A 20402-nucleotide genomic window follows, 5' to 3' on the forward strand; every position below is an offset into this window, starting at 1 on the left:
TCTTGGTAGTTGGAACATACACTGCCACCTACCTCACCCACCTTGGTCTTCCTCGTGGTGCCATAATTCCTATATCGCATCAATACATTAGACTTTCATCCTACCATGTGACTCTTTATATGCATGACTCTACTCAAGACTCTACATAAGACTCTTCCCAATAACTTATGCTCTAATACCACTTGTCACACCCAATCCCAATGTTTGACTTAAAAAGTATATATTTATTTTAAATTTGAAAGTTTAAGGGTATAATTGCAACAACCATCATATTTTAGGGGTGATTTTTGTAATTTTCTAAAAAATAAAGGGTTTAGGAGCTTGGGAGGGAACATGAGAGAGTTGGGTTTTGGAGAAAAAAAGAACAAAACTAGTTTTTTGGATTATTTGATTTAAGTGTGTTAATTATGTTTTTGTGTGGGCATAGAAGATTTATAGAATAATTTAGTAAGATTTCTTGGTTGTTTATTAATTTAATTAATATGATGAATTTAGAGTCTTTTCATCAAAATATTGAAAGCCGCCTCATTATACCGTAAAAAAGTTAACATAATCATAAAAGCCAAATAAAGATCTTTTTAAAAGTTCAAATACAAAATAGACTTTTTTTTTCTAGTTTAAGAATTTGAACAAGATACAAACTTTACGAACCAAAATAGAATTTAAACCTAATTTAAAATAGCTAATACATTTTTAACTATTTGGGCCTTAATTAGCAAACATAAAGGGCATTTGGTCAGTGGTATTATTTTTGTGCGACAAGTTGGTTCTCGGATTGCTCAATTTATTTGTTTTATTTAATTTAAGAAAACTAATCTTTATTAATTATTATTGACCTAATTTTATTAAGAAATTTCACTAATGTCCTAAAATTAAATTTATTTTTTATTAGAATTTCGTATATTTTTAAGACAATTATAACCTTATCATAATTATTGATTATATATAATTTTTGAAATTAAATACAAAATATTTCTTTATGTACATTATATTAAGTTTATTATGTAATTTATTACTTCCTTACTTATGCTAATAATTAATATACAATTTTAATTATATTCAAAATTACGTTATCATTTAGTGTAGATTTGTAAATATTATCAAATAAAATCTTTTCTAATATGAAAATTCTTTATTAATTAATAACCATATAATTTCATCATCAATATTATTTTCATCATCATGTAAAACATCATTAATTTAACCTGGCACCAGCAACGAACTTTTCACCAATTACGGTAGTTTCTTCAATCAATTCTAGAGCCTTCAAGCAAGCCCGATTCCAACTGAAACGTCCTTCACCGTTTCCATTTTTGATTTCGCTCTTCATCGTTTCCGATTTCGATATATATTCATAGTTGTCTTCCTCAATTCTAGTTAGTTGTCTTCCTTATATAAAAAATTAATTCATCATTTTTTTTTGTCTTCCTTAGTTTATTTCATCCTTCATCATTTACAGGATATTCTTGTCATGTTCCTCATATTTTGTTTAACTTTGTATTGTTCAGTTCATCTTCCTGTCACGTTCGGCATAAATGTTATTAAATGTTCTGTCATTCGTATATACTATGGTATACTACTGAATAATATATTTATATTATGTCGTTCGTTACATATATATACTACTGTATATATTCAATAATACATAAACATATTTCTTTTCATGTTCTTAATATTTTGTTTAATTACGGCATGTTCCGGTTATCTATCCATATTTTTGTTTAGTAAGGTTTCTGTGAACAATATATACATTTATATATCACTGTTTTAATCTACTTTTATTATGTGATTTATCAAATATATACATTTTATTCATATTTATGTTATGTCATTTGTTACATATATACTACTACATATATTCAATAATACATAAATTGTAGTTGAATTCAGATATATACATCTTATTCATATTTTTCCTTCATGTTTCATATCGTTTTCTTTATTTTTCTCTTGATCCAATTAGTATTTTCTTTGATTTATTACATATATACTATTGAATAATATGTTTATGTTTTGTGATTTGTTACAAATATATTACTGCATATATTTAATAATACATAAATTGAAGTTGTCATCCTCCCACCAAAAAAGATTAGAATTTCTTCTAAAATAGAGTTTAAGAGACGCGTTAAATGTGGCCATTGTGGACATGTTGGACATAACTGAAAGAGATGCAAGTTTTCCTTATTGAACTAATTTTTCTTTCTTATTATTAGATTTTTAATATGTTGTTTCAGACTTTTATTTGAAATATTTATATTTCAAGTTTTAGTTCAATTCTTTTATTTTCATATTTTTTTCATAAATTTACATCAACTGTACTGATCAAAGTTTCTCAATTTATTATATTTAATATAGTAACATTCATACATAATCACTATTGTTTCAAACACAACTTATTATTTATTACATATAATACGAATATTTGAAATAAAATACATAAACCAATTTAACAAATTGAAAATACAACATTTCATTCATAAAATATATAATATATTATTTCATATATACTATTCATAAACTAATTTAATACTTTCATCCAAGTCTCTACATCACAAACATATTCACTTTTCCTCAACACTATATATATACCAGAAAACATTAAATATATACTATAATTACATAAAATATATGAAAAACAATGCAAAACGAAAGAAATATTGGGTGGCGAGAGAGATTGGAAAGTGAGAGAGAGATCAGTAGGAAAGAATTGTTTTAACAAAATTACAAAAAAAAAAATAATTAAAGAGTAATTTTGATTATAATATTACTATAATATAATTAATCACTTACTATATTTACATAGAATATCTAATAAATCGCTTACCATAATAGAATTAATCAGCTACCATATTTCACGCCTATAACGTCCTTGCACATTATTTATTTATTTATTTTTATTTATTTCGTATTTTTAGTGAAAATGTGTAATAAGGTAAATTGAGTCATACATTTGTGAAAATTTATAGCTCATTTAGGAATTTTATGAAATTTCTTAATGAAAAAAGCCTGTCTGCGGGTGGCGTTAGGAGTTTAAGTTGAAGTTGAAGTTTATTATTATTATTATTATTATTATTATTATTATTATTATTATTATTATTATTATTATTATTATTATTATTATTATTTGAAATACTAAATTTAAAATTTATTGAAAATAGAAAGACTAAAGTCAGATAATTAAAAGTTGGGGTACTTGCACCCATGACAAAATATAAAATGAAAATTAAGCTCATAACTCAACATTTTAAATTATGCAAAATTGACAAATTAACAATTCAGTCCAATTGGAACTGTTGGATGACAAAAATGTCCACATAGTTAAAAATGTGGAACTACATTTGATTGCTGATTGTTATCTGATCGTTATCAGATGACCACTAAGTATCAATGATATCTATTGTTATTTTATTGTTGTCTGATTTGCTATTTGATATTAATTGTTATTTGATTGTTAATGATATCGATTTACCATCTCTTTGTTATGTAATTTAATATAGGTTGTTATTTAATTGAAAATGATACTAATTGCTATCTAATAACCTTACAATTTTTTACGGTTATTAATAATTTTTTATAGTTACTAATTAGAATATGGTAATCATCTCGTCAATTATTAAATGATTTTTGATTACCATCATATTGTCATCCACCTTCCATTTTTTGTTGATTGGTAATGACTTTTTTTTGTTGCATTATGATTGTCATTTGATTACCTTATATCTTTTTTCAATTACTAAGTGTTTCTGACTATCATCCATTTTTTAATCTACATAAAATTGTCGATCATCCCATTACCACCATGAAAAATGACCATAGGAAGTTTAACCACAGCAACAAAATACTAAGATAACAGTTTGATTGATGTCTAATTGTCATTGGATTACCTTCTGATTGTCATTTTATTACATTTTGATTGGTCTACTTTTCTTTTCAATTTATTTACCTTTTGAGTTAGTCATCTGATTATCTTCTAATTGACATTTAGTTATTTTTTTGTCACATAATTTTTTTATATTGTTTGATTATCTTCTAATTGTCATTTGATCACTTTTTTTTTTCTCAAAGCAATAAGATATTAATTAGATAACAATCACATAATAATACAAAAGTGTTGAATATCGAATGAAAATCTCACATGACAATCAGATAATGATAATATATCAATCAGATAGCGATCCCGTGACAATCAAATAAAAATTACAAATTACTTAATTTCTAATGAAAATCAACCAAATATTAATCATATAACAATTACATGACAATTCATTAGAGGTTATGGAATACTTTATTTTAACAAAATATTAATGAAACATTATTTTAAATAACTAACAATTCTTATGTTACATGAATAAATTATGGAATACTTGATATGTTATAAAAACTCATACGAGGATCACAAACTACTAATTATCCTATAAAAATAAGGTAGTAATTATTAGATGCCAATAAAGAGAAGATTAATAAATCTATATCAACCTATATATATCTTTGCATGTAACTCAACAAATAAATCTAAATTAAAATCAATATTATTTTTGCAAATAGGTTCACCTTCGGAATTTTTGCTGGTCCATCATAATTTACATAAAAAAGGAAGGAATTTGGTGTTAAGAAAAACACACAATTAAAGAGAGGAAATAATTTTTGATAATCCAACACCCATGCCATGTGTTGGGTTCGTAACAATATTGCTAAGAATTTCCATGAAAGAGGGAGAAGGTGGAAATGAAATAAAATTTTCTTAATTTCTAATATTCTTTATTTCTTAATTTATTTCATTCATTTATATTATTTATATTATATTTTATTATTTTAATATTATATTTTCTTGGTTTTCTTATTTCAATTGTGGCCTGTTTTCACAATACGTTATTAGCACGAGCTTCGGTCGTCACCTTCGCCAAGGTAGGTCGTCTCCTCCGATTGTCCTAACGTTATGTCGATTTTTCCCTTCTCGTTACAATTAATAAAATAAATAGTATTTTGCATGTTTGATATATATTAACTTCCTATTATTTGATTCTAATAGCAATAATTATTTATCATCGAAGCTTTTCAATATTCATAATCTTGAAGAAAATGACTACATCACAGTATAACAAATTTGTTCAAAGGATAATTTGACACACTTATTTACAAAATCATTACCTACCACAACCTTTGAAATATTGGCGCACAATATTGGAATCCGATGACTTAAAGATTTCAAGTGATGTTACCCATGAGAGGGAGTAAATTTTATTTTTATAAGTATATAAGAAATATGTACTATTTTTCCTTCACTATGATTTTTTCCATTGGGTCTTTTCCTAGTAAGATTTTAACGAGGCATATTCATATGTGTAATGAGCATTTAAGGGAGAGTATTATAAATCTATACTATATATAAAAGGATGGAAGTGGAGAACTTTTTTAGCCCCATTTTACCATTTCATTGTAACTTTCTTTTTGTCTTGTTTTAGTGGCAATTTTGTCATTCACATGGTTTTAATGTCTATGGCTATTTTCATATTCAACAAGATAAAAGTTACATTTACTAACTTTTCATCTCCTTATTATAACTTTTCTCAAAATTTTAAAATTTTCTTTTCAATTAATTATGTCATTTAAATTTATCCAAATTCGTTCACATTCCCTTATCTTATATTGACTATTTTGTATCTCTTTCAACATTTCAAATTCTTTCTTTTCAAATATTTGGTATAAATATCTCTTTTTTTTTTCACTCATTTTCACAAGTTACAACAAAATGCTAGGGTGAAAAGAAAAGCAAATCAAATTAGGGGTCTTTTCAAAAATATAAAAACGCGGGAAAATATTTACACTTTATAGAATAATTCTAAAAACATAAAAAGCACAGCGGTGCACCGTGTAAAATACCAAAAATGCGCTGTCAACCATGTTGTCAATAACGCGCGCGTAATATATTTGCGATCATTTAGATTTTGTTATTGTTTGATAATTTATACGCGATCATTTAAATATGGTTCAATATATGATATGACTATAATTTATACGCAATCGTTTAGACATGGCTATAACGCGATCATTTAGATATGACTATAATTTATATGCGATCGTTTAGATATGGACGCGATCGTTTAGATATGACTTCAATTTATACACAATCGTTTAGATATGGCTACAACGCGATCGTTTAGATATGACTATAATTTATTTGCGATCGTTTAGATATGGACGCGATCGTTTAGATATGAGTTCAATTTATACGCAATCGTTTAGATATGACTACAATTTATCTTTTCAATTCATAGTTTAATTTTGTTACACAATCGTTTAGATTTGGGGACCCAAATCTAAATGGTTTTTTTTTAATTTGGTACACGATTTTTTTTAATTCTTTTGGTACACGATCGTTTAGATTTCTTTACACGACCGTTTAGATTTTTTATACGATCGTTTAGATTTATTTACATGATCGCTTACATTTGGCTACTCCAATCCAAATGATTTTTTTTCAATATTTTTTATACACAATCTTTTATTTTTTTACACGATCGTTTACTTTTTTAAACGATCGTTTATATTTGGTTACTCCAATCTAAATGATTTTTTTTCAAGATTCTTTATACACAATCTTTTATTTTTTTTACACGATCGTTTACATTTGGCTACTCCAGTCTAAATGATTTTTTTTCAAGATTCTATATCCACGATCTTTTAGATTTTGCTATTTTGTTGTACACAGTCTTATACACAGTCGTTTAGATTTGGTTATCCAAATGTAAACGCGTAAAAAAAAAAGAAAGACGATGGAAAGAAATCGCAGTAAAAAAAAAGAAGAGAAAAAGTAGAAAGACAATGGAAAGAAATCACAACGAAAAAAGAAGAGGAAAAGTAGAAAGATGATGGAAAGAAATCGAAGCGAAAAAAACGAAGAGGAAAAGAAGAAAAACGATGGAGAGATTAAACGGCATAAATAGAGAATTGAAAAATAAGAAACATGATGGAAAGAAATCGCAAAAAAGAGAAAGAGAAAAGAAGAAAGACGAAATTGTAGTGGAAGACGAAGAAGACAAAATAACAAGAGAAAGACATATCGGCAGGAAGAAAAGAAAGATAGGACGACAAACCTGAAATATTTAAAAAATGGCTAACTTTATAGGCTTTGTTACATTGACCGTAAATAGTTTACAACTTTGTTAGATTTATGTAAGTTTCCCATCAAATTATGCTTTTATATTCTCTTCTAATTTTCTTTTATTTTGTCTATTTTTTATATAGAAGTATGCTTGTATATATTATTTCATTTATAGGTTTCTTTTTAGTATACAACAGAAGTTAAGTTGGAGAAACTTGAACCACCAATTTCATGGTTGACACGTAGATATGTTCTTTATGTTTAAATTATGTAATATTGAGAATTTTTTTTAACGTAACCATGAAAATTTTGCTCATGTTTTTTTCTTCATTTAGTTCTTTTATTAAAGTTATTATAAAATTTGAGATAGAATATTATGATATTTCTAAATTTATTATTCATTTTCCGATGTGAATATAGAAAAGATATAAATATGAAAATATTGAAATGAAAGTTAAAACTATAATTTTTTTTATGTGTGATTTTCACGTGCATCACACGCGTTGTTTACTATTTTACTAGTATTAATATAAAAATATAGATGCCATTAGTGTGTTTCATGATCGTAACCACATGTCAACCTTTTGATAATCCAACACTCATGTCATGTGTTTATAACAGACTTACTCTCAGTGGTCATTTAAGAAGGACATTTGATGAGTTTATAAGTATGATAAGTATCGATGAGAATTCCATGAAAGAGAGATAGTGGAGAAGAAATAAGTTTTTCTTAATTTCTAATTTTCTTTATTTCTTTATGTTATATTATATTATTTTCATTTTCACAACCATTTGAACCTAATTATAATTATACTTTAAAAGAAAAAGAATTTAAAAGTAAAAAAAAAAAAAAAAAGGTTTGTTTAAAAAGGCAAAGGGAGAGTCAACTAAGGATCCAAAATTAAGGCTTAGCGTTGAAGTACTTTGAGGTGGAGTCCTCCTTCCCTTTATAACTCCTCCAAATTCCATCGTCTCCTTCATCTCTATCGTAAACTTCAAACCAATTCCAGAGCTATGGTTGATTCTAGGGTAGATACAATTTCAAGATTAGCTCAATGGAGGATCGATTCTCTCGGCCCTTGCAACTTCAAGAAATCTGATCCTTTCAAGCTCGGAATCTGGAATTGGTACTCTTCTATTCTTCTACTTCTCTCAACGCTTTCTTTTTCATTTTCTTTTCAATCAGTCGTTTCTACTCTATCTTACTCTTTCTACTCGATTTTGAGGCATTTGTCGGTCGAGAAGAGTCGATATCTTCACATTCGTTTGTTCCCTGAGCCCTCCAAGATCGCCAAGGAGCAGCCTCCGATTGCTCGCTTTTATATTCGAGTCTCTAGCGTTGGACCCAACCGTAGACCTACTGTTTCTCCCAGTATGTCTTCTTCTCATTATCTGCTTATCTGATTCTTATGTTGCGTTTTTACTTTTGAGCTTTGCATGTTGTGATTGAGAGCTTTGAAGACGTATTTATCGAGGAAAGAGGATGGAGATTGAAGAACTATGTGAGTTAGATGAGGAATTTGGGACATTCTCTGTTTTTCTTCATGGTTTTTCTTTCTCCTTGTATTGGACTTTTATTGACTTGTTTGTGAATAAGGTGAGTTTTAGAAGTGAAGAAATTTTGTATCCAATGCCTGTTATATGTAGCAATGCATATACTTTCATAATTTACATATTGTTACTTGATAAAATCATTGTGATCTTAAATGACCATTGGATTTCACTTATATAACTGTTTCCATAATTTTTGCTTAAATTGTTTTATTCTTAGATAATACAACTAGATTAACAACTTGTATACTTCATCCAACGAAAACTGGATTATTTAGTACCAGATTTTATTTGTTATAGTGCATTGATTTATTGGATAGCAATTAAGGGCTGATTTGGATTCAAAAAATGTTTTTAAAAGAACTCATTTTTATTGAAAGATTAAAACTATTTAAAACACACTTTAAAAAGTTATCTTGGGTGGTTGCCGAACGCCCTTCCAATTATTACTAGTTCATTGAAGAATCTCCGCGTAGTCTTTTGTTTTTCAGTTGTGAACATGAAACATATCTTGGGGAAAATATGTCAAAGTATCAATCACATCTAATTGACGAATTCTAAGGCGTTTCTGTCATAGAAATCTGTTGTTTAATTTCGACCACTTGGAGCCTTCGACCCAATTATTGTTTCCAAATTTTGTTCTTTTTAGGTCAAATGGTATGATTTTTGGTTTGATGATACTTGAATTGCTGAAACTTATATGTACAGTTCATGAACTGCAGTTCTTGTCTTGCAGTTAATGAAAAACTTCTTCGGACAAGTGAAGACTTTGTTTGGGCTGTTGATTCCACCTTCCATGGTCGCTTCATTGTTGATGTCGAATTTCTTGACTTGAGGATCTGCCCTATGAATGTGAGTTCCAATACTTAGTCGTGTATGATGCACTAAAATGTCATCTTGAGTGATGGAATCAACATAATTTCAATCAAACGTCTGATGCCTATTTCGGTTGATAGATTTCTGGAAATTCTTGGGAATGTCGAGCATATTTGTCTTAAATTTTGTTTGTTCTTCCTCCATGTAGATTTGAATGTGACTTAACGTTCTCGAATTTCTTCTGCTTACATTTGCTATCCATAGTTTATCTAACAGTTGAATCTGAAAGGGTTTGGAGAGAGGAGAAGCGAGTTCTATATGGCCAATGGAGGGATTAATGCAATCTGTATCATCTCAAAGCACTCTTCAATGCCTCGCTCGCATGCTAGACGAAGCTATCCATGCCGATGTCACCATTAAGACAATCGATGGCACATTACAAGCTCATAAAGCCATTTTATCGGTCAGCTCTCCTGTTTTCAAGAGCATGTTCCATCACAATCTCAAAGAAAAAGAGTCTTCCATCATCTTCATTGAAGACATGACTTTAGAAGCCTGCATGGCTTTGTTACGTTACTTGTATGGAACAATAACTGAAGAACACTTCTGGAAACATCGACTGTCGCTGCTCCAAGCAGCGAACAAGTATGGTATTGTAGACCTAAAAGATGCATGTGAGGAGAGCCTTCTAGAAGACATAAACTCAACCAATGTCCTTGGGAGACTGCAAGAAGCATGGCTCTATCAGCTGCATAAACTGAAAAAAAGATGTTTGGCATACTTATTCGATTTTGGTAAGGTTTACGATATTAGAGATGAATTAAATGACTTCTTCAGGCAAGCGGATCGGGAACTGATGATGGAGATGTTCCAAGAAGTGCTTACAGTATGGAAACCAGTTTAATAATAATGAGTTTTCATCCTCATCATGTGTGAAGCTTTGCGACTTACCTTATGATGAATATGTATATATATCTGTAAAGGTTATTTAGGGACAATGGAAAGTTTAATAACAATGAGTTTTCATCCAATATCACGAGTGAAGCTTTGTACTTACATGGGTTAATATGTGTATACATCTGTACAGGGTATTTTGGGTCACAATGATATGGTTTTATGTTTCAACAATGATGAGGTTGAAGTTCTGTGCAATTTGTTTCAAGTCACAAGAGGTAAATGTCTAATAGAATGTAGAAATTTATAAAATGTAGGGAGTTCATTGATATACATATTCAGGGTTTAGAATAAAAATTGCGAGTTCGTTTTTAAAGTTTTAAGAACTAATCACCCTTAAATCTATTTTAAAAAATTGTAATCAAGGTATTTATTATTATTTTTTAAGGGCTTTCTTAAAAAAATATATCAAATCGGTAAAATATTTACATGGTATAAAATAACTTTGTAAACGATTGTATAGGAAATAATATACGATCCTCTAGAAAATGACATACGATCGTGTAGGAAATAAAATAATATACGATCCTCTAGGAAATGATACACGACCGTGTAGGTAGTATCAATATGATAATTTGTAGAAATACAAATTATTATGGCAACTTGTAGAAATACAAGTTATTATGGCATTTTAGGTAGAAAAGTGGAGCCAAAATGTAGAATAATGTGTCAAAATTTGTGTAAATCTCCATGCCTATTTTAGGCTATTCTGGAGTGTTTAATCATAGGATTATAAGAAGACAGTGAATTTCAAGAGGAGCACGTGCACAACCTCTGCAATAGGAAGCTTTCCGGGCAATTAAATATCCCTAGGCGAGGAACCACATCATCATACGTTGAAGATTCACTAGTAGACAAGAATGGTAGATGAAGTTGATGTGACTTGACATGACTACTGCAATCGGCGCTAACATGAATAGAAGAACAAAAACTTCTTGCCTAAAGTTATCTATAAAAAGAGCTCCTTACCATGTAAGAGAAAAGGTTTTAACAGACCAAAACCTAGAGAGCTCCATGAGAGTCGGTGGAAAGGATTAGCCTCTCCGCCTTCTGTAAAAGATATTCCATGTAACGACCCAACTCTTTATACTAAGCTGAGGTCATTACTAAATAAATAACAAGAGACACTTTTTTTTGAAAAGGAGGGAAACTAAATTTTCAGTAAAAACAGATGCTGAAACACTGATACATAAACGCAGAAGCAAAACTGAGTCCCCATATGGCATGTCACGGATCTTTCTCTGTCACTCGCCAGCTTTCCTCTACCTTTACCTTCGCCTGAAATATCAAAACATAGAAAGAGTGAGTATAAACATATACTTAGTAAGAGACCCACTACTAGTCCCGCTAGGTGTCTGTTAACTTCCCATTAGAGTCCTGAAAAGTGGTACCCAAGAACTGGCACGTTTCCGAACACGTGCAACATGGGATCCCAGATGAACATAACTAGTCTTCGGTGATCCTAAAGGAACACCTAGGACAAACTGGTCTATAGTGTACCCGGAGGAAACACTAAGACAATTGGGTTGCGAATGATCCCGTCGAATCACTCGAACCATGTCTATATCAATGCCAAACTGGTGGTCTCGTCTGACTACGCAGTCCTAAAAATGTGGTGATCCCGAAGGACACCCATGCAGGTACGACTCTAATAGACAAAGTTAACAGAACACCCTATCCATAGCATGTAGCATAACATAACATCATAACATGGCATGAGTATTAATCTTAACGTCCTTAATCATGTGATTAATATATCATGCATCAACATTAGTATCAACAATCATCAATATAATAATCTAAGTCATCATCATCAACATACTACCAGTTATAACATGACATCAGTCATCAACATAATATCAGTATAATGACAGTCATTATCGATAGCATCAAGTTATGCATTTTAGCTACCATCAATGCATAATCATAATTACATGCGGTCTCTTAAATTTAGTTTGAAGGTCTAGTAGGAGAATCTCTTACCTTGAGATTTTAACCAAATAAAGTACTCCATAGCGGATGGTAAAAATTCTCCAATTAACTTGATCCTAATCATAAAAGGAAAATTCAGTATCCTAAATTAATGAAATTAGCAATTGTCTAACATTCAAAAATTCTCCCAAATTAATTAACTTTTTAAAAATTGGAGTTGAAACCAATTCAACCTTGATTGGGAAAAAATCCAAGATTTAAATCTTAAAAAAAATTAACCAATAGAACTTTTAAAGAAACCTCAAAGAGATCCAAATATTAATTTAATTGTATTAGCTTACCAGGGTTACTTAAATGGAGGTTGAAAAAAATTCTCTTATCCTTGATGGAAAAATTCATCACTTTAAATCCTCAAGCTTCCAAAGACACCAATCTTAACTTTAATTGATGAGGCGGCGACAGCAGAGGGTTATCTTAGAGAAAAAGATGAAGAATATTTTTCTTTTTCCTTTAACTTCTAACTTAAGCATTCCAATGCTATTTATAGACCCAAATAATTACAATAATATTTATTATTATTATTTCCTTTTCCTTTTAGGATATATATATATATATATATATATATATATATATATATATATATATAATACCAAAAATATACATATATCTTTATTCCCATTATCTTTCCTAAATAAATGCTTTAAATGCACAAAATTTTAGACATTTATAACCATTAATAATAATGATAATACTTCTTTATTATTATTATTATTTTTCTCTCACCAAAATCTACAATAAACATATATATTTATTTAAACCATTATTCTCTCTTTTAAATAAATATATATCTTTTTCGTCCAATCAAATCAACCATCTCTCTCCTCATGGATTATCTTCTTTTCCAAACAAATATAATTATATTCCATCATATAATTAACTTCACTTTTCCAAATTATTAATTAAATATATATCCATATATATATACTCAATTAATTCCAATTCCACCAAAACCAACTTTTCTCTCCAAAATATCAAAATATCATTTGTTGATATGTTATAAGTAGTTTAAGTTTGTGATAAGTTCTTAAAGAGATCTAACTTATAAAGATCATCAGTTTACCTGAGCTTTACTCCATTGCTTGGCTAGTGTTCATCGCCAACTGCTCGAGAGAGTATATAGCAAAGATATAGCTAAACGTGCATAGGAAAGAGTTTGGAAACAAACCCCATCTTGACGATTAAACCTCCATCATTTGTGTCCGAAAAGGAGAACAAGTGTGGTAACTTGGCACCAAGTGTGGTAACACGGAGACTTTCCTTTGCACTTTCTTAATACAAGTTATCTCACTTTCCGCTCTCCCCACCACTTCTTGTCACCTTTACAGAATCTAGTTTACTTGCTTAGATAGTAGTTTTATTGCAAATACATGCATTTACTTTATACTGTACATAAACGTATACAAACTAGATGAGAAGTAGACTTTATAACTAGGATTTGATAGAAACTCCTTGTGTTCGACCATGGACTTTTCAGGAAACCTATCGTTTTGCTTACACTTGGGCAAGCGATAAGAAAACTTGTACTACATGTTTATCATTTTGAAATCAGCAACACATAGATAGGAACTGCATCTTTTACTGCATAATCCTATTCTAGCTGCCTAATAGGTTGCTCAATTAAAGCCTTAAAATGACATATCTACGAACAATTGTATGCATATCAATCAAATAAAACCAATAACAAGCAAGTTTTTTGTGTCATTACCAGGGAATTTCTTTTTCAAGATTAGAGACAAGGTTTTACTTTGATTTTTGACAAACACTTCGAATCACGCGTTCAACCGAAGAACGTGTGAACAAATCTTTGGTACCAGAGTAATCTGTAAGGCATCGATTTGACCCAGAAATTGAGTGGATCTTTTGGTAATGACAAGAAGAGACTACGTTGATGCGATTGAAAGCAAATGAAACAAGGTCCTCAAACGCCCCTGAACCGGGAACTTTGCAATAAGTTGTTTAAAAAGAAACACATGTTTAGGATGACTATGCAAGTTATTGATCACATCAAAGCCCCAATCATCCACCTTCGAAATCTAAATGCAAAGATGCTTTTGTAATGTATCGCTTTCCTCAATTTATTACAATAGCATCATTTTTGTATTTACTACTTTCGTTTATTTCTTTCTTATGTAATTATATCTTTTACTGCTTCTCTTTATCGCCTTTTAGTTTAGAAGTTTTGACAAGTTAGGAAAGAAGATGATTTCTATCGCGTAAAAGTTAGGCCAAGAAAGAGTAGGGTTCTACGTGATGAGCCACTGTGTGAGTTAGGATTAAGGTCAAAACACATCACGTGCTATAGTTGTCTCACGAAGCACGTTAAGTGAAAAGATCCATGAGGTAAATTAGGGTTTTGGAGAATTTCTTACATCATATCTGTAAAAGCAATGTGAGATAATTAATTAAACCTTCAGTTAATACTAAAGCTAATGATTGTTGTAATAGCTAGAGAGATAGCAGAAGAGAATAATACAAGAAACTTTGGTAACCCAATTTGGTCAATGTTGCCTACGTCTGGGGAGCTCAGCATAGCCCTGATGAGTAATTTTATTAAGATTTGCTTTAGTCAATATACATTGATACAACATATAAACTCTGTTCAAATATATGACTAAATAACATGCGTATTAGCTTCAGACTCCAAGATCCCCCTGAATGCATGAGTAACTCTCCTCAATGATGTCTGACTTTAGGCTCCCCCTGAATGCATGAGTGAATCTCTTCCACAATATCTTCATCCTCTTCTGAAGTTTTATGTGACCACACGAATCACTACTATGTCGTATACCTTACTCATCATCAATATCAACTTAGTTCAACATGCTGATCTTTTAGACATAAGATCATAATACCTTTTCGTTCCTGCAGCTTCTGCAACCAGTTCTTCGAAAACCTTCAGCCATGAATAATATTTTAATATTTTTCCGCGCACGCACCCTATCTTCGAAAGCCTTTTTTATAAATATAAGATCTATATGCATAAATCTTGTTTCTTCAAAGATAATTAGCAAGATTCCTAAAATCAAGGAGAATCTTTTTAACTTTTAATTATCTTATCTTTTAAAAGAATAATCTAATAATATCTTTTAGATAAAATCTTCAACAAACTCCCCCTTTTAACTAAAAGAAATTTCTTTTCCCACAGAATCATCTTTTGAAACAGATAGTTTTTAAAATGTTATAACAAAAATGATATGGACAGTATCTATCATCACACACTTCCATCACTTAATCAAACTGAATCACCATTTCAAACATAGAAGATTTTCAAACGACACAAATCAGTAGTTAATAGGGATAACTACTTCTGTCTTCCTTCTTTCTTACAAAAGATCAATCAAAAGTAAAAACAAGAGGAAAATTCTACTAAAAACAAAACATCAGCAACTCAACCAAAACACATCAGCAACACAAACATTACACCCCACAGTCACAACATCACCCATCCTTCAAAATAGCTGCTGCTCCCCCTTTGAACTAGAAAAAATATCAGTTAAATCCATGATCCCTTCGACTGGTAGATGGTGCAAAAGACTTTAAATGATGAATGAGAGAGTTAACTTCTAGCCGCCGTTCAGATAGCAGATTGATGAAATTAGACAGAGCTCGAGATTCTGCGGTAAGTGAATTCACAATCCTAGATGCCAACTCACGATAAAAAAAATAAGCCTTCAATAGACTCATCCCAGTCACTTGTATCGAAGATGCGCGGTCCGTGAGAAGAATGCACATCATGATCAATAGTAGGCCCATTACTGCCCTAAAAAAGTCTGTAGCTGAGGGATAATGTTTTAGGATCAGGTCCAGGAGCATCAGATGCACTTATCACATCAGCATTCAAATGAAGGAGCAGACTAGAGAAAAAATGTGGGAGAGCAATTGGAATCTTGACCCCAAACGAACCAACATGCCGTAAAAGCTGATTATAAATAAAAGCATCTAAATCCACCTTGTTGTCATTACAAATTTGATACAAGAAAGTTCCCAAGGCAGCAAATACACTGGAGGCATGGGAAGATGAGAACTAATTAGCAATATCAATCTTATGTAGGATGGCATATTTGACACTAAGAGCAACTGCAGGTATTCCATTGACAAGCCACGAAGATAAAGTCCCACCAGATAAAACAGAAGCCAAAACTTCAGTTGAAGGAGACGACGGAGAACAGTCAAGATCAAACAACATTTCCTAGAAAATCGTTTATCACCGTAGGAGAAGTTACAAATTTGAAACCCCTAATATGAACGCTCTGATAATCTGAGCTACTAGGATCATTAAATTCAATAGGCAAGTTGACAATAAACTCCCTAATAAGTTGGGGATAAAATGGTCCGACATTTTAAATAGTCTTGAATGAACCTTCCCTTTCAATAAGGTTCATGATACTCATGCAGGACTGATGTTTTTCGGAGACATTTACCTCATTTGCTAACCTCCACTCAACCACAAACTTCCAACGCTGAACATTCTCCTCATGATGAAAGGAGATTCCATCAATTGGAACAGATGGAATATTAGGAGGAATCTTCTTTCTGCCAGTTTTGGTAGTAATATTACGTCGATTCTATTGAGATTTTCTCTTTGTTGGCTATGGTGCAACAAGGACTTCAGGTGACGCAGGTGGAACATTTGGATTATTATCAGCATCAACAGGAACTTCTTTAGAATGAATGTCAAGATTGGGAGGATCCAACTCATTCTTATAACTACGAACATCAGTTCTCACTTCAGGTGCAACAGAAACATCACCAGGAACAGAAGCATGAGCAACATTTGATTCAAATGGAATTGAAGGTCCAGGTTGAACATTAAAAGTGTGATGAACACCAAGAGTAGGAAGAAACACTCCTTCTGTGGACGAGCTTTCCTGAGAATGAATAGACATAGAAGGAGCAGTAGGCATTACAACAGGAACCTCAGGAACAGTGGTCTTATTCAACAATTGAGCCAAAAGGACATCATCCAAGTCATCTGAATCTATATCAGATAAAAAAGTCTCAGGAACATTCGATGCATGTGTACCTAAAGATGCAGGATAAGAAGAATTAACAGTTTCTGCCACAGACTTAGGTAGTTTGGTCTCTGCTTGAGATTTTTCGGATGGGAGACGATAAGGTCACCGTGGTAGAGTACTTTTAAACCTATGTCCTCTCACCTTTTGTACAGAGGCCGACGAAATTTAAGTTGCAGGTTCATCTTCAGACAATTTCACCATATACAAACCCTTTTGAGTATTCACCATAATGTAGTTTACACCAAAGCACAGAGCAGAAGTTTTCAAAAAATGAAGAATGTCGAAGATGAAGCGAACACGATAATGCCAATTTAAATAACCAATAATGATTAAGATTAAAAAAACTCTTCAAGAGCTGAAAAGATAGCTATTAATGTCGAAGATGGCGCTAACACCATCAATATTACTGAACGTGCAAACATGCGCCATCTTTTAGCTGCTCACAGAGTTAAATGCGACATACTCATAAGCCAGTACGTAAATGCTCAAATGTGTTTGCATCAAGTGGCTTAGAGAAATTATCTGCTAATTGCAAGTTTGATCGAATATGATCCGGTGTAATACCCTTATTTTCAACAAGTTCTCCAATAAAATGATACCTAATATCAATATGTTTGGTTCGACTATGTTGAACATGATTTTTTGATATATCAATGGCACTCATATTATCAGAAAATAAAGTCATGATATCTTGTGTGAATCCATACTCATCCAACATATTTTTCATCCAAATCAACTGGGTACAAGCACTCCTTGTCGCTATGTATTCAGCTTCTGTTGTAGACAAGGAAACACAATTTTGTTTCTTACTAAACCATGAGATAAGATAATTCTCAAGAAAGAAACAGCCTTCAGAGGTGCTTTTCTTATCATCAGAAGAGCCTGTCCAATCGGCATCGTAATATCCAATCAAAATCGAAGTCGTGTCATAGAAATACAGAATTCCAAAATCACTTGTTCCATGAACGTACTTGAGGATCCTTTTAACAACTTCTAAATGTGATATTTGAGGATCAGCCTGATAACGAGCACATATCCCAATAACATAAGCAATGTCAGGTCGACTGGCAGTTAGATACAACAGACTACCGATTATGCTTTTATAAAGTTTGTAATCTGCTCTTGCACCATCAGTATCTTTGTTAATTTTAACGTGTGTTGCAGCTGGAGTCCTTTTGTGTCAAGACTGTTCTAACCCGAATTTTTTAACTATGTTCTTGGCATGCTTTTCTTGAGATATGAATATACCCTCACTCTTCTGCTTGATTTGAAGTCCCAGAAAACATGATAGTTCTCCCACCATGCTCATCTCAAATTCTGACTTCATGATATCAATGAAGTTATTAACAAGATCTTGAGGAAACCCCTAAAAAATGATATCATCAACATAGATTTGTGCGACAATGAGTTGATCATGTGTTCTGTGAATAAATAATGTTTTGTCAGCCGCGCCTCTGGAATACCCTTTACAACTTAAATAAATTGTCAATCGTTCGTACCAAGCTCTAGGAGCTTGCTTAAGGCCATATAAAGCTTTATTAAGCTTATACACATGCTGAGGATATTGAGAATCGATAAATCCCTCAGGTTGAGCAACATAGACTTCTTCGTTTAAATAACCATTCAGGAAAGCACCGTTGGAATTTATGTCCTAAAACTCTTTGTTATTTGATTCAATAAATTTGTTATTGGATGTTATAATCTTAAAACCAATAAATTAAGGTCCCGAGGCTATTTTACTAAGTTTATAAATACACTTGAACTTTATATAGAGACATAAACATGGATTAAGTTCAAGTTAATAGCCCAAATAGTCTATAGTGTATAAATAAGGTTGAATGCCTTATTCTGGAAAAACACTATGGATGCGACCCGCTCCGTAGTTAGTACAAACGATGTAATTCTGAATCGTTCATGTGAAGACATGGAAGTGGGGGCATCCTATGTAAATGGTTTGCATAAGACTGGAACCACGAAATAGTCACTTTTAGTTATAACGCCGTAAACTATATAAACTGACTATTTCAATTATGATGACCTAGGTAATTTGATCTTAATCCTGAGCTAACTATGAACTTCTGTTCATTCGGTAATATCTTTAGATCTGCATAGGTGAGGACAACTCATCATCGTTGGCCCAATAAGCCTCCCATTTCAGGGATAAAATCAAGTGGATAGCTAGGGACATAGGGTGCAAGACATAATTCACTCCTACCCACTTCTGGGATAGTAGATAGGTTGTTCCTTTAAGGACTGAATCCAAGTCTTGAACAAAGGGCCCCACCTTCTCATTGGCTCAAGAAAGATTCAGGTTAATAGGTTGGACCTTAAACCAATTGTTCAATAGTGGATCAGTGGGTCTTAAGGAGCAGGATGTAATCTCGAGGGTAAAATGGTGTTTTGACCCAGCTAAGATTACGAACAACCTGTGAAGGATCAACTTACCCATCATGGTTATATCAGGTGGACAGAAATATATCTATAGTGAGCGGAGTGCAACTATGAGTCTTTAGTGGAATGACTCATTAGTTAACAAATGTTGATTAAGCTTGGTCTAAAAAAGTTTAGCCAGTATCTCGAATCGTTGGAGCCCATGATCTATAGGTCCATTAGGTTCCCCTACTAGCTCATATGGATTCAACTTAGAACAATATGTTGGAATAACTCGAATTGTTCGAATTAGGTAAAGAGACAGAAACCGACAAGTATATATGATATAAGTCGATAAATATAAACTTTAAGCTTTATGTTTAAATATGATTTAAATATGAATATGGATTCATATTTAGAAGCTTGGAAAGTTTCGAAACGATCAAAGTTGTAAAAGTCAACATGTTGACTTTTGACTTTAAAAAACAAAACTTTGACCGGATTTATATTCAAATATGATTTGAATTTTAGAAAAATGAATGCCGATTCATACTCGGGAGGTTGAAATTAGTCAAGACGGATAAAATAGCAAGAAGTTA

At 31.5% G+C, this 20402-nt stretch overlaps 1 protein-coding gene across 1 annotated transcript; it reads left to right on the forward strand.

The window, feature by feature from the left end:
- Positions 1-7993: 7993 nt before the first annotated feature.
- On the forward strand, positions 7994-10503 carry LOC103504064 (BTB/POZ domain-containing protein At1g21780). The gene is made up of 4 exons (XM_008468495.3): positions 7994-8232; positions 8332-8477; positions 9393-9508; positions 9762-10503. Exons 1-4 carry the CDS (start codon positions 8120-8122, stop codon positions 10374-10376), a joined length of 990 nt encoding a protein of 329 aa, XP_008466717.1. The 5' UTR covers positions 7994-8119; the 3' UTR covers positions 10377-10503.
- Positions 10504-20402: the final 9899 nt, after the last annotated feature.

This window comes from Cucumis melo, chromosome 3, assembly GCF_025177605.1.
Source record: "Cucumis melo cultivar AY chromosome 3, USDA_Cmelo_AY_1.0, whole genome shotgun sequence".
NCBI classification, from domain to species: domain Eukaryota; kingdom Viridiplantae; phylum Streptophyta; class Magnoliopsida; order Cucurbitales; family Cucurbitaceae; genus Cucumis; species Cucumis melo.